Genomic DNA, 16,862 nt, shown 5'->3' on the forward strand with positions numbered 1-16,862 from the left:
TAATTACACAAATAAAGCTGTTTATTGTTGCTTTACTCTGTTGATTTATTATACAAATATAGCTGTTTATTATTACTATACTCTGATGATTTATTACACAAATAAAGCTGATTATAATTGCTATACTCTGTTGATTTATTACACAAATAAAGCTGTTTATTATTAATATACTTTGTTGATTAATTACACAAATAAAGCTCCTTATTATTGATATACTTTGTTGATTCTTGCTATACTCTGTTGATTAATTACACAAATAAAGGTGCTTATTATTGATATACTCTGTTGATTTATCACACAAATAAAGCTGCTTATTATTGATATACTCTGTTGATTTATTACACAAATAAAGCTGCTTATTATTGATATACTCTGTTGATTTATTACATAAATAGAGCTGTTTATTGTTGATGTACTCTGTTGATTTATTACACAAATAAAGCTGTTTATACTTGATATACTCTGTTGATTTTTATACAAATAAAGCTGTTTATTATTGATATACTTTGTTGATTTATTACACAAATAAAGCTGTTTATTGTTGCTATACTCTGTTGATTTATTACACAAATATAGCTGTTTATTATTACTATACTCTGTTGATTTAATACACAAATAAAGCTGTTTATTATTGCTATACTCTGTTGATTTATTACAAAAATAAAGCTGTTTACTATTGGTATACTCTGTTGATTAATTACATAAATAACTTACGTGTTATGATTAATTGGCTTCAACCTGTTTATCTGATGCACTGCCAGGTATAAGAATAGTGTGTATCAGAGGGATGTCTGTTTTACACCTTTCTGATTTCTGTTATTTACATTAATATTGCTCCACGACATTTCAAACCATACAGAGTATCTTCATAACATGTCCTCCGTAAAACCTTTGGCATATAAGTTCTTGTTTAGGTACCCCTTTACCAAGTCGAACATCCAACGTTGTTGAAGTCGACGATGTGATATCGGTATTAGGAGAGGAAATCAAATGGTTGACAAGTCTTTTTTAAAAGTTCAAATTACTCATTATTTTTCTGAGTAGGAGACTTCTTGGTTTTTTATCGTGTTTTAAGCCTCCAATACCATTTTGTAAATGAATCATATTTACTCTCTTTTATGTTTCAAAGTAAGTAGATTTAGAATCCCGATTCTGTCTTGATAATTCAGTATTTGTTACCCCTTAAATGTTTGATACCACTCACAGAACGTTATTTTATTTTAACAGACATTTTATTCTGACAAGTCGTTTATTCGATTTTAAGTTAGTTGTGTGGGATGATTCAAATATCCTTTGATTTGTTTCCATTGTGATATTGATTCTCCTTTAACTTGTGTCTCTTAACAAAACTTGTGTGTTTGAAAACCTTTCGTATTTATCCATTCTTTTGTTATCTTTGATCAAACATATTGGTAAATCCATTATAAAATGACAGATGGAAGACAACTCTAAACGTAAGACCAAAATGTTCTCTTATGGAGTGCCAAGGGAAATAACTCACAACTGCTGCAAAGATCAAAGAGCCTGTGCTCGGTAAATGAGCAGGGTCAGGTACATGTATTATACGATGAATTACTTACCTGATCCCTAACCCTAACCCTAAATAGGAATAACCACAATCCTACAAGTGAATTCAGTCAGGATCACAAAAACGATTGTATGGACAGAGATAATGCATAAACAGTCCCACGAAGAACATTGCATACATGTTCGGAGCACTCATTAGTTTTATTTCGTAATTAAAATCTCTCATTGGAAGAATAAACAAATTTCAAATCATTTATCTTCAATTGTGTTGTGTTAAATTGTGCATAGTATCTTCCTTGCGATCTAATGTGTCTTTCTTAATCTCCCAAAGCACTGAATGTTTGTTTTAATTAGTCGTGCAGTACCGTTTAATTTCTTTGATCTTTTTTTTACTAGAAACAATGTATAACCGAGATCTGAGAATATTGATAGGGCGTTTATGAGTATTGCTAGATGCTTTTGTTTCCAGTGATGTATTATAGTAATAGTATCATCACGGGCAGTTGGTTTTGTACCAAATATTCGTGTAAATTTTGTTGCTTATTGACACGATCTGCAAATATGAACAGACCGGAGAGATTGTGAACTAGGCATTTACCAGCCATGTAAATGTAGGCGTTTTATTTTATTTACAAGATATCAAAATGTGACCTATGAAAGTCGGCGTTTCGGAATGAAATGCAACATTCTAGTACATACTGTACCTAAAGGTCGAAACACCTACCAAATTCAAAAGATATTAAATCTTATCTGTTTACGTCAGCATTTTTTATTCCTAAGCGCAGACGTTCTGTAGTTACTATATTACCTACATTCACACGATAACGACACGAACTGCTGTTTGTGTAGTATAGACTTTCATGGCATGATATATATATTTATAGATACTTATGAACGCCCAGAACGATCAGTTTCCGTTAATAAACGTCTTAGTGTAATTTTACAAATTAAATAAGTTTTCATTTATATGTTACGTTATGAACGTGTTAAAATACTCTCTTACTATCGTCATAGGTCCAAACATACATCTTTCATTGATTTACAGATCTCTGGGCTAGAATTGCTCTTGCCTGTGTACAGCATGCCCCTGTTTTGGGATCACTGAGTCTGAGACTAACCCTGGTGACTTTACAGCATGCCCCTGTTTTGGGATCACTAAGTCTAAGACTAACCCTGGTGACTTTACAGCATGCCATTGTTTCGAGATCACTGAGTCTGAGACTAACCCTGGTGACTTTACAGCATGCCCCTGTTTTGGGATCACTAAGTCTGAGACTAACCCTGGTGACTTTACAGCATGCCATTGTTTCGAGATCACTGAATCTGAGACTAACCCTGGCAACTTTACAGCATGCCATTGTTTCGAAATCACTGAGTCTTGGACTAACCCTGGCGAATGCACAGCATGCCATTGTTCAGGTAGCGTTGAATATGAAGCCGCTAGACCAACCCTATCGTGCATACAACATGCCGTTCTTTTTCTGAAGTCACAAGACAAACTTTATCGTGCAAATAGCATGCCACTGTTCCGGGAGCGAGGTGTCTGAGAGGGCTGTACTAATACCCTGGGGAAGCGAACAGTTCTAGTAGGGGACTCCGCCTTCTGTAAATTATCTTGTTTCACTTTAATCGCACGTTTGGCAAGTTCTGTCTCTATTTCATCAGCAATGTCCTTCCGTTTGATTTGTGTGAGGGCAGCCTTAAGATCGTCTACACTTGCCCTGTTGTGCATTCTACGCCACCTGGCCAGAGCCTGCTTGGCCTGCGTTTCCTGTATATCGCGCATGAACACACGCCCTATCTCGTCAATATCCATTCGGACGTTCTCGTCCCCGCGCGGCGGATAGAACGGAAGTGCCCGGTACAGCTTCGGCCATTCTCCGTCGATGTGAATGGAGACCACTCGAGATGCCCTCTCTAGCTTGTCTGCAATAAAATATATTTATTTTAGTAAACAGATATACTCTTTTGCTGATATGCAATGTTATTCGAGACATACAGGAACATGAAGACCATACACATGTGTTATGGTCACCGTCATTATCTCTGTGGGAGGTATGCTATTTTCTTGTTTGATATGAAGATCGGTGGCGTTGTTTCGTTTTCATTATCGTATTTCTTGCTTTAAGACGTGACATTTCTTGGATTTACAGTTGCATAACAGGTATCGTCGATAAAACAGAAGACACTTGTCCTTCCGGAACATCTATCTAATGTTTTGTTATATTTTCAAAGGGTTTTCATGGAGATTTTACATTTGTTCATATTTTGCCTTAAATTTATGGATTTTGAATTCGAATCACGTTTTTGTTGAAACATTGGTATGTTTCCTCCTTTTTCATAAGGCTGAATGCAAAAGTTGTATATCATCAACTTATAATTTTATTGTTTGCTTGTTCCCTTTTATGCAAATATGCAAACGCAGGTTATTGCGGTACAACGGTTATTGTCTAAAAACATAATTTACATATAATAAAGTGCGTGAACTGCTTTCAATTTGCCTCATTTTCTTGTCATAAATTTTTGTTTTAGTTAACCATTGGCTCGATCATGAACATTTCTTGGACTCGTTTCACAAATTTACGTATGAAATAGAATCACGTATAGGATCCACTTTTAAATTATTTGAACAGCCATCATCAAGGGAAGGTCAGTTGTATCTAACGTCACAACTAGGATGACGTCCACATATGGACCATAGTATTAATTAGCTAATATGTCTGCAATCTGACCCAATCACGGTTATATAATTCCAAAGATAGGTATGTTTCTATGTGAACAATTGACGCCTTTCTGATGTTTTAAAATTATTATTTGACTGTTTATGTCGGAAGACAACGCACTCAACAGGAGATACAAGTAGTTACATAAAACCAGGACTGCCGCCTCCCTGATTGAGAGGATTTTGTCTCCAGAAGTTTTCGCTATATGCGTTGGTTGGTTGTGATTTGGGTTATCACCAATTATCCTAGGCTACGGAAATATAAAAATCAGGCAGTGATATGAACCTATATCATCCGCTTACCAACGTAAGATCATTTATTTATTTTTATTGATTGCTTTTATTATTCATTTATTTATTTATCTTCATTTAGGTTTTCGTTTTCTTTTTTAATATAGTATGTAAATGTGAATATTAGCCCTACTATTGTCTCGGTATTTGTGTGTAGTGTGCATCGTCTACGAGATAACTATATAAGTACTGTGCGATACTTACCCACAACATTGCCAGCTCCCTTTCTCCGTTTTGTAAGAGCAGTGTTCTTACTGGTAAGAGGCATATTATAAAACAACTTCTTCAACACTTCAGGACTGGTCTTAAAACGAATGATTTCTCTCATTTTCACGATATTCATTTGTAGTCTTTCTTTCTCGAGCTCTGTCTTCCTTAGTTCCTTTCTGGCGGTTTTGTGTTCTTTTCGTAATCCCACAAGTTCGTCTTCTTTCTGGTTCTTTTTTTCACGTTTCAGTTGAAGGAAGTGGAGTTTTCGTTTCATATCCTCGTATTTCCTGTCTATTACCAGTCGCTTAGCTTTATAATCCTCCAGTTCTGTCAAATTCTGATCGAGTTTCTCTTTGTTGCCACGTGTTGGTTCATTATTTTTCATCTGTTCTCGACGGATTTCGCGGTACCCTATTTCTAGCTCAAGGTCTTTGAGCTCGTGACCAAGACTTTCCGACTGGCGCTTGACCATCTTTTCCTTAGATAGTAACCGTTTGAGTTCTGCTTCACTGTCATTGATGTCTCTCTTACAAACCTTTACTCTGTGGTCAAGATGAGAGGCCGTTAGCTGTAAATCACGGAGAATCTTACTGAAGTCATCGCGTCTCTTTTCGAGATCTTGTAGATCGTACAGAAGGAATGTCTGATAGCCGTGATCGGCTTGGATCCATTTCCGGACACCGATACAAGCGTTTCTGATATTTTCACACGCCCCTGGAAACATAACGAGTAAAGGTACATGCTTGCATTCGTATTTTTCTGCAAGGGCCCTTGGAATAGACCCTAACTCCTGCAAATGGATACCCTGTTTATCAAAGCGTTCCGCCATCTGTGTGATGTCATCCAAATTAATCTGAATTGCATTGGAATAATCCCGTCTTTGCTTCTCGTAGTTTGTCGCAGTTTCTAAAAATGAATCTCCGTCAGTTCCAACGAAACTCAAGCAGTACTTCTTCATGAAACATATGATAGTGTTTAGCGTTTCCTTAATGGAGGACAACCCCGTCTTCAGGTACGTAACTACTTTATCAATGACCTGCATGACGGCTTGCACAGAGGCCTTGTCGAATTTGACCTCCATAGTGGGATCTCCCATTGACCGTTCGTACAGGTCAAAAAGATTTTGTAGATTATCCTTACAGATCAGGTCCGCCACCTTAGCGAACTGCATAGTGTGTTCCAGAGCAGGCATCCATTGTTGGATCTCGTCCTCAATAGTACGCGTGCGGCCGTAAAAGGACGCTTGAACCTCTATTAGCTGGATTTCAATGTCCTTCAATGCAGTTTCCACGGCATGGTAGAAAGCGGACAGACTCTGTGGACGTTCCAGTAACAGTATGTCGACGGTCTGTCGCTTCCTGAAGAATTGAAGGCTAGTCTGGGGCGGCATTGTTGGTGATGTCTTCAGATCTTAGTCAAATATATATCACAGACAGTGGGATCAGTTGTATAGTATGGGGAACATTCCAAAAACAGAAGACTGTGTGATAATTTAAGTCGAAAGCGCTGTGAGCCAACTGGTAGACTAATAGATAAACATCTTCATCGGCACACCTTCGTGGCCCCAATTCAGGTTTTCTTTAGCCTGTCTGAAGATATATCACCTTGTGGGATTTTGGTTCGTTACGTGACCTAAAGAAAATACAAAAAGATCATGTTTGTATCATATGACGTACATGTCAAACCGCAAGATAACGTGAGAAAACAACGGAGCGTTCTTAAAGGATAACACAATTAAATGCAAGATGGTTAAGGTTATCCTGCCCGGCTTGACGATTCAAAATATAGTGCAAATAGTCAATGACGAATTCTCTTTGGTTACTTATGTGATTGTCCAATCAAAATAACAAATTGAGTAAGAAAAACTGTGGGGCCTAATTTCTTAAAGATTTTTCAAGTTTTTCAAATACGATTTTAATATTCACATTTGTGCCAACATCTAATAAATTTAAGTCGTTATTGAAATTCCACAGCATGTCTTCTGGAGTCGTTTTAATACGAAGTTGGTGAATTCTGATTTTGTGAGGAATATCAAACTATTTTCTATGGCACTTTTTAGAGCTGTTTTGCACTTGTATTGCGTCAATTTCACAACTTATAAATGTGAGCTTAATTCAATGAAACTAATTGTAAATTGACCATTTTCTGGTTATGATGATTTTGCTTCCAATATTTCAGGATACAATTAACAAAAAGTTTGAGATGATAGGGATTATGAAATGTATTCTGTATCTGTTGCTGTAGACAGGCGTGTGTAGTAAGCGAATTAGAAATCTAACGCTCGCGTGATGGAATTTAAAAGGCGTCACGATATATGCATTCTTGTAATTTTCCCAATACAGTATAACGAACGATCACTCAGTTGTTAAATATACTCGGTTTCAGGCTGAGGTCACTAAAATGTTAATAATGGGTGACTTAACGTGGTCATTGACCTATTGTTTTATTCTTCTGGATCAACGTAGACGGGTTAAAATGTAGACTATCGTTCAAGACGACAAATCAAGGTAGGGATACTAGCCTCTACCATCCAGATACCAGCCTCTACCATCCAGATATATAATAGCCTCTACCATCCAGACACTAGTCTCTACCATCCTGATACTAGCCTCTACCATGTTATATATACATGAGAGTTTTTCATAATTTGTTTTGTATATTTTAACTGAATTGTATTCATAACACTGGTGACGACATCAGACCCGATAGAAACTCTTAATTGGTAAAAGTTTCAATCCTTCGGCGATAGTTTTGAGGGTAGATAAATGCCCACGTGTTGAGAACACTGCTTGCCTCTCTCATTAGTTAGGTCACACATATAGCAAATCATGTTATGCACCATGTAGTGGAAGTAGATTTTGTGAGAGCTCACTCACTCACTTACATTTTATTATTTAATTCTACAAATATAGGAGTTGTTTTTATTTTGATAGATTTATACATGTTTACATTATAAAGATATTTTTGTGAACAAATATATATATATATATACAATATTAGGCAAGGTATTACGCATAGGTTTTTTAATACAATACTTGAAGCGGATCATCGTACTGGAGAAAGTCAAATTAAGCCTAAAGATTACCAGCAGGGATTACACTCGTTAGTAATCGATTTATCCTGGACCTAAGCTTGATTAGACTGTTTATTGATAATCAATGTAACTGGCGTACACTGCCGGTTGTTATATAAACCTCTGAAATACTTTAGACAAAACCTTACTATGATAGATATCATGTTTCATAGAGAGTGAAAATATGATTTAAAGAACGTTAATTAGACTAATTAATGATTTAGGAGGCACGGTAGTCTAGTGGTAGGACGTCGGGCTCGTGACCGAAGGCTACTCAGCTGTAAATGAGTTCGTGGTTGGGCAGTGCTAGAATTGTTGAATGCTAGCTGTGTGCTCCCCAGGGAGTTGAGAAAGGTATTGGCTGGTTGCAAAGGCCCTATAACCACGGATAATAATTTATAAACCGTTTTGAGACAACCTACGAACTAGGTTGTGATAAAGCGGTATATAAGAACCTCGAATTATTATTATTATCATATAAGTAAGGGCAGCTTTGAAAGGTGCGCATGTAATATATGTAAGGGATGTAACTCTAGATACTCAGTATAAGTTGGTCGTATGGCCCGTAAATCACTGCTGGTTCAATATCTACATAAAACATATTGATCTATCTGGCGATAAGTCAGTTCATGATTAATGGAAATGTCAATTGATCAAAATTGTGTTTACATGTCTGAAACGCTATACACATTCCAACAAAAGGTTCCATTTGCATGGCCCCGCTACACAGTCTGTTGACGCTAGGTGTCATTCAGTCCGTTGTTTATTAACCTTGTAAATGCCTAGTTACGTTATATGAGTGGACTGAATGTCTTATTTACCCCGCCGATTGTACCAATATTTGACTTAAATACTACAAACATCTTAACATGTCATACATCATCAATACCGGTTATATTTCCGTAGGACTATAATAATATCTAACGATGTTTTGTTTACTTTTTCCAAGTAAAGATTTACCACTTGTTCCTAGGCTTCGAGTCTTGATACTTTTCACACGTGCAACATTCCCACTGTGACCAGCCGTAGTCCTCGCACATTATACTAGGATTATTGTTATCCTTTGTATACAACCTTATCTCAGGATAACGCAATCACTTAACACCTATACAAGTGCAACTAATGGATACTTGATTTATAAGTAAATCTCATTAGAAATTTAGATATGTTGGTCATTTTTATGGCTTTTATTTACACACATATATATATATATATATATAGTGATACATAGTTTTAAATGTCCATGTGACGGTAAAAATATAAATAATCGGCCTGAAAGTATATACTAGTCTTCGTGTTTTGCTTTATTTATATATATATATATATATGCAGACCCGTGTTTCTATTTCCAGTGAGATTACACGTTGCTCACAGTGTATAAGATGTCGGGATGAACCCTTTATACAGGTGTAACGATGTCGTCATTGCTTAAGAGTGAGGTTACACGTTTTTTCACTAGATGTCAAGGTTGATCCTACAATACAGTTATATGTCACTGTCAGAAAGACGTTACACGTTTCTCTCTCGATGTCAGGGTACTTCTTAATTCTTTCAAATAAAAACAACATATATCAGACATAGACAAGTTGCAATCTAACAAGCATATTATAAATGTAAAGTCACTTTTAGAAGTTGGGTTGCTTAAAGACGCCATTAAGACTCTTCTTAGTGCATCCTTTAGATTGTAGCTATGTCTGAAATACCATTACGCGCGGTGCAGACAGTATAAAGCCAGGTTTGACAAGAGCGAAGACACTATGACCCTACGGAAATCCACAGACGATAGTAGGTGCTCTGTATGGTAAGTAGTAAGCGACAGAACGCATCAATCTAGTTAATCCCGAACTTACAAAATGCTCTAAAGTTGGGAATTAATTATTACATATAAACACATTAGGTCATGATTGGAGTAAGGGGACGGGGACGGACGGGGACGGGAGGGGACGGGGACAGAAGGGGACGAGGAGTGGACGGGAGGGGGACGGGACATCGCTCGTTAGTGATTCATTTTTGCTATATATTTTGTTTGGTCCGTGTCGATGGTAGTATAAAAACTACAGGTCTCACAATGTTTAATTTCAGTATTATCAACAACAACAAAAGTGAAAGTCATATCAAATTGTGTCTAGGATCCGGGACTTGTACCATACACTTTACCCATTTTCCCCGCGTCAATACACCCTCTAAGTTTAAAACCACGGAAATAAAACGAAAGCTTATAGAGTTACAAACAAATCTAGACTCGTCTTATAAATGCCATGTCATAAAACTCGTTAAAGATCTTATTTTTATTTAGTTTATAAATGAATGAACATAAATAATGTATTTATAAATGCAAATATGTACCGTTAGCCTGCATGGTAATATATATAATGTATACACCAGATAAAGTACAGGTATGTCTACACCCCTATACCCGTTCAGCCAGTCTGATACAGCTATCATCAATATTCATACCATTAAGGTGAAAAATACCAAACATTTTAACTGAAAATGCTTATCTACAAACAAATAACTTACCCACGGAGCCAGGAAACGTTCCCGATCTACGTTACATAGTCCCGAAGTCGACAGTGAAACCTGAGGAAATCACCTGTTAGGCGGCAATCAATATGTATCGAGTTAAATGCCAGAACAACTGGTAAATAATCGAAACTAATCTCTGTACACACAAATTATAAAAATCTACTTAAGCGCGGAATAATCCTTCAAAAATCGTTCCATTCATTCGGTACAATACCTGAATAAAATTGTATGCTGATTGTACGGAGGCCCATTCAAGCCTATCTGACCCATACATAATACATATTAAGTAAGTTATGGAAGCCAATTCACCTGACTCCCGAATATAAACCAGGTCTAGCCTATCTGATTCTTATATATACCTGTAAAGTAAGTTATAAATGCCGAGTCTAACTAACCCGACTCCTTTCTATGCCTGTAAAGATAGTTATAGAGGCCAGGTCTAACTTTCCTAACTTATACATTACCATGTAAAGTTATTTATGGAGGCCCAGTCTAACTTATATATACATGTAAAGTAAGTTACGGAGGCCCAGTCTAACATACCTGACACATATATATACATGTAAAGTTAGTTATGGAGGTCCAGTCTAACCTACCTCACTCCTGCATATACATGTAAAGTAAGTTACCGGGGCCCAGTCTAACCTACCTCACTCCTAAATATATATTTAAAGTTAGCTATGGAGGCACAGTCTAACAAATCTGACTCCTACATATACATGTAAAGTTAGTTATGGAGGCCCAGTCTAGCCTACCTGACACCTATATATACATGAAAAATAAGTTATTGAGGCCCAGTCTAACCTACCTCACTCCTAAATATATATTTAAAGTTAGTTATGGAGGCCCAGACTAGCATACCTCACTCCTATATATACATGTAAAGTAAGTTATGGAGACCCAGTCTACCCTAACTAACTCCTATATATACCTGTAAAGTTAGTTATGGAGGCCAAGTCTAACATACCTCACTCCTATAAATACATGTAAATTTAGTTATGGAGGCCCAGTCTAACATACCTCACTCCGTGAATTGGGCGCAACACTACAATAGCTAAGATAGGAGGCCAGTGAGGTTGGCGCAACACTATAATAGCTAAGATAGGGGGCCCGTGAGGTGGGTGCAACACTATAAAAGCTAAGATAGGAGGCCCGTGAGGTGGGCGTAACACTATAATATCTAAGATAGGAGGCCCGTGAGGTGGGTGCAACACTATAATAGCTAAGACAGGAGACCCGTGAGGTGCGCAACACTATAATAGCTAAGATAGGAGGCCCGTGAGGTGGGCGCAACACTATAATAGCTAAGACAGGAGGCCCGTGAGGGGGGCGCATTACTAAAATAGCTAAGATAGGATGCCTATGAGATAGGGGTAACACTATAATAGCTAAGATAGGAGGCCCGTGAGGTGGATGCAACACTATAATAGCTAAGATAGGAGGCCCGTGAGGGGGGTGCAACACTATAATAGCTAAGACAGGAGGCTCGTGAGGTGCGCAACACTATAACAGCTAAGATAGGAGGCCCGTGAGATGAGCAACACTGTAACAGCTAAGATAGGAGGCCTGTGAGGTGGGCGCTACACTATAATAGCTAAAATAGGAAGCCTGTGAGGTGGGCGCAACACTATAATAGCTAAGACAGGAGGCCCGTGAGGTGCGCAACACTATAACAGCTAAGATAGGAGGCCCGTGAGATGGGCGCTACACTATAATAGCCAAGATAGGAAGCTCGTGAGGTGGGCGCAACACTATAATAGCTAAGACAGGAGGCCCGTGAGGGGGGCGCTACACTATAATAGCTAAGCCCGGAAGCCCGTGAGGTGGGCGCTACATTATATAATAGCTAAGACAGGAGGACCGTGAGGTGCGCAACACTATAATGGCTAAGACAGGAGGCCCGTGAGGTGGGCGCAACAGTATAATAGCTAAGATAGGAGGCCTAGGCGCAACACTATACTAGCTGAGATAGGTCTGCGAGTTGGGTCCAACACTATAATAACTAATAGAAGAGGCCCAACAGGTGGGCGTAACAGTTTAATAGCAAAGATAGGAGGCCTGTGAGGTGGGCGCAACATTTAAATAGACAAGATAGGAAGCCCGTGATGTGGGCGCAACACTATTACATTACTAAAATAGCTAAGATAGGAGGCATGTGACGTAAGTGCAACACTATAATAACTAATCTCCTGCATATACATGTAAAGTAAGTTATGGAGACCCAGTCTACCCTAACTAACTCCTATATATACCTGTAAAGTTAGTTATGGAGGCCAAGTCTAACATACCTCACTCCTATAAATACATGTAAATTTAGTTATGGAGGCCCAGTCTAACATACCTCACTCCGTGAATTGGGCGCAACACTACAATAGCTAAGATAGGAGGCCTAGGCGCAACACTATACTAGCTGAGATAGGTCTGCGAGTTGGGTCCAACACTATAATAACTAATAGGAGAGGCCCAAATAGGAGGCCCGTGAGATGGGCGCAACACTATAATAGCCAAGACAGGAGGCCCGTGAGATGCGCAACACTATAACAGATAAGATAGGAGGCCCGTGAGAAGGGCGCTACACTATAATAGCTAAGACAGGAGACCCGTGAGGTGCGCAACACTAAAACAGCTGAGATAGGAGGCCCGTGAGGTGCGCCAAAAAGTATAATAGCTCAGATAGGAGGCCCGTGAGGTGGGATCAAGACTATAATAGCAAAGATAGGAGGCCCGTGAGGTGCGCCAAAAAGTATAATAGCTCAGATAGGAGGCCCGTGAGGTGGGAGCAACACTATAATAGCAAAGACAGGAGGCCCGTGAGATGCGCAACACTATAACAGATAAGATAGGAGGCCCGTGAGAAGGGCGCTACACTATAATAGCTAAGCCCGGAAGCCCGTGAGGTGGGCGCTACATTATATAATAGCTAAGACAGGAGGCCCGAGAGGTGCGCAACACTAAAACAGCTGAGATAGGAGGCCCGTGAGGGGGGCGCTACACTATAATAGCTAAGCCCGGAAGCCCGTGAGGTGGGCGCAACACTAAAATAGCTAAGACAGGAGGCCCGTGAGGTGGGCAACACTATAACAGCTAAGATAGGTGGCCCGTGAGGTGGGCGCATTACTATATAGGATGCCTATGAGATAGGGGTAACACTATAATAGCTAAGATATGAGGCCTGTGAGGTGGGTGCATTACTATAATAGCTAAGAAAGGGTGCCTATCAGATAGGGGCAACACTATAATAGCTGAGGTAGGAGGCCAGTGGGGTGGGCGCAACACTATAATATCTAAGATAGGAGGCCAGTGAGGTGGGCGCAACACTAAAATAGCTAAGACAGGAGGCCCGAGAGGTGCGCAACACTAAAACAGCTGAGATAGGAGGCCCGTGAGGTGCGCCAAAAAGTATAATAGCTCAGATAGGAGGCCCGTGAGGTGGGCTCAACACTATAATAGCTAAGATATGAGGCCCGTGAGGTGGGCGCAAAACTTAAATAGCTGAGATAGGAGGATAGGAGGCCCGTGAGGTGGGCGCTACATTATATAATAGCTAAGACAGGAGGACCGTGAGGTGGGCGCATCACTATAATAGCTGAGATAGGACTGTGAGTTGGGCGCAACACTATAATAGCCAAGACAGGAGGCCCGTGAGATGCGCAACACTATAACAGATAAGATAGGAGGCCCGTGAGATGGGCGCAACACTATAATAGCCAAGACAGGAGGCCCGTGAGATGCGCAACACTATAACAGATAAGATAGGAGGCCCGTGAGGAGGGCGCTACACTATAATAGCTAAGCCCGGAAGCCCGTGAGGTGGGCGCAACACTAAAATAGCTAAGACAGGAGGCCCGTGAGGGGGGCGCTACACTATAATAGCTAAGCCCGGAAGCCCGTGAGGTGGGCGCTACATTATAATAGCTAAGATAGGAGGCCTAGGCGCAACTCTATAATAGCTGAGATAGGTCTGCGAGTTGGGTGCAACACTATAATAGTAAAAAGAAGAGGCCCGTGAGGGGGGCTCAACAGTATAATAGCTAAGATAGGCGGCCCGTGAGGTGGGATCAACTCTATAATAGCAAAGATAGGAGGCCCGTGAGGAGGGCGCTACACTATAATAGCTGAGATAAGAGGCCCGTGAGGTGGGCGCTACATTATATAATAGCTAAGACAGGAGGACCGTGAGGTGCGCAACACTATAATGGCTAAGATAGGAGGCCCGTGAGAGGGGCGCTACACTATAATAGCTGAGCTAGGAGGCCCGTGAGGTGGGCGCTACATTATATAATAGCTAAGACAGGAGGACCGTGAGGTGCGCAACACTATAATGGCTAAGACAGGAGGCCCGTGAGGTGGGCGCTACACTATAATAGCTGAGATAAGAGGCCCGTGAGGTGGGCGCAACACTTAAATAGCTGAGATAGGAGGCCTGTGAGGTGGGCGCAACATTTAAATAGCCAAGATAGGAAGCCCGTGATGTGGGCGCAACACTATTATAGCTGAGATAGGAGGCCCGTGAGGTGGGTGCAGTATTAAAATAGCTTAGATAGGCATGTGAGGTGGGCGCAACACTATAATAGCTAAGATAGGAGGCCCGTAGGGTGGGCGCAACACTTAAATAGCTAAGATAGAGCTGAGATAGGAGGCCTGTGAGGCGGGCGCAACACTTAAATGGCTGAGATAGGAGGCCGGTGAGGTGGGCGCAAAACTATAATAGGTAAGCTAGGAGGCCAGTGAGATGGGCGCTACACTATAATTGCTGAGATAGGAGGCCTGGGAGGTGGGCGCAACACTTTAACAGCTAAGATAGGAGGCCTGTGAGGCGGGCGCAACACTTAAATGGCTGAGATAGGAGGCCCTATGAGATAGGGGTAACACTTAAATAGCTTAGATAGGCATGTGAGGAGGGCGCAACATTTAAATAGCCATGATAGGAAGCCCGTGAGGTGGGCTCAACACTATAATAGCAAAGATAGGACGCTTGTGAGGTTGGTGCAACACTAACATAGTTAAGATAGGAAGCCCATGATGTGGGCCCAACACTAGTATAGCTGAGATAGGACGCCTGTGCGGTGGGCGCAACACTTTAACACCTAAGATAGGAGGCCTGTGAGGCGGGCGCAACACTTAAATAGCTGAGAGAGGAGGCCTGTGAGGAGGGCGCAACATTTAAATAGCCATGATAGGAAGCCCGTGAGGTGGGCTCAACAGTATAACAGCTAAGATAGGAGGGCTGTGAGGGGGGCGCAACATTTAAATAGCCAAGATAGGACGCCCTTGATGTGGGCGCAACACTATTATAGCTGGGATAGGAGGCCCGTGCGGTGGGCGCTACACTATAATTGCTGAGATAGGAGGCCCTATGAGATAGGGGTAACACTTAAATAGCTAAGATAGAGCTGAGATAGGAGGCCGGTGAGGTGGGCGCAATACTATTATAGCTGAGATAGGAGGCCTGTGCGGTGGGCGCAACACTATTATAGCTGGGATAGGAGGCCCGTGCGGTGGGCGCTACACTGTAATAGCTGAGATAGGAAGCCCGTGAGGTGGGCACAACACTATGATAGCTAAGATAGGATGCTTATGAGATAGGGGTAACACTTAAATAGCTGAGAGAGGAGGCCTGTGAGGCGGGCGCAACACTTAAATAGCTAAGATAGGGGGCCCGTGAGGTGGGGGCGACACTATAATAGCTGAGATAGGAGGCCCGTGAGGTGGGCGCAACACTTAAATAGCTGAGATAGGAGGCCTGTGAGGTGGGCGCAACACTTAAATAGCCAAGATAGGAAGCCCGTGATGTGGGCGCAACACTATTATAGCTGAGATAGGAGGCCCGTGAGGTGGGATCAACACTATAATAGCAAAGATAGGAGGCCCGTGAGGGGGGCGCAGTATTAAAATAGCTTAGATAGGCATGTGAGGTGGGCGCAACACTATAATAGCTAAGATTGGGCGCTACACTATAATAGCTGAGATAGGAGGCCTGTGCGGTGGGCGCAACACTTAAATAGCTGAGAGAGGAGGCCTGTGAGGTGGGCGCAAGATTATAATAGCTAAGATAGGAGGCCCGTGAGGTGGGCGCAACACTATAATAGCAAATAGAAAAGGCCTGTGAGGTGGGCGCATCATTATAATAGCTAAGATAGGAGGCCTGTGAGGTGGGCGCAACATTATAATAGCTAAGATAGGAGGCACGTGAGGTGGGCGCAACACTATAATATCTAAGATAGGAGGCCAGTGAGGTGGGCGCAACACTATAATAGCTAAGATATGAGGCCCGTGAGGTGGGCGCATTACTATATAGGATGCCTATGAGATAGGGGCAACACTATAATAGCTAAGATAGGAGGCCCGTGAGGTGGGCGCAACACTATAATAGGTAAGATAGGAGGCCAGTGAGGTGGGCGCAACACTATAATAGCTAAGATATGAGGCCTGTGAGGTGGGTGCATTACTATAATAGCTAAGAAAGGGTGCCTATGAGATAGGGGCAACACTATAATAGCTGAGATAGGAGGC

The 16,862-nt window shown here is 41.0% G+C and overlaps 1 protein-coding gene across 6 annotated transcripts in view; it reads right to left on the minus strand.

Annotated features, from left to right (window-relative positions):
- Positions 1-426: 426 nt before the first annotated feature.
- LOC110463013 overlaps positions 427-16,862 on the minus strand; it is a 29,262-nt gene continuing 12,826 nt past the window's right edge. For 5 of the 6 annotated variants that reach the window (XM_021517328.1, XM_021517327.1, XM_021517326.1 and 2 more), the window contains 2 exons: positions 4,745-6,382; positions 427-3,453 (listed from right to left, as the gene is read on the minus strand). In XM_021517328.1, the coding sequence (XP_021373003.1) occupies positions 3,029-3,453; positions 4,745-6,140 (1,821 nt within the window). In that variant the 5' untranslated portion in view covers positions 6,141-6,382 and the 3' untranslated portion in view covers positions 427-3,028. Of the gene's footprint in view, positions 3,454-4,744; positions 6,383-10,343; positions 10,571-16,862 lie in introns of those variants that run through there. The other variant, XM_021517331.1, reaches the window with a different exon arrangement.

This window comes from Mizuhopecten yessoensis, unplaced genomic scaffold, assembly GCF_002113885.1.
Source record: "Mizuhopecten yessoensis strain PY_sf001 unplaced genomic scaffold, ASM211388v2 scaffold10853, whole genome shotgun sequence".
Taxonomy (NCBI): Eukaryota; Metazoa; Mollusca; class Bivalvia; order Pectinida; family Pectinidae; genus Mizuhopecten; species Mizuhopecten yessoensis.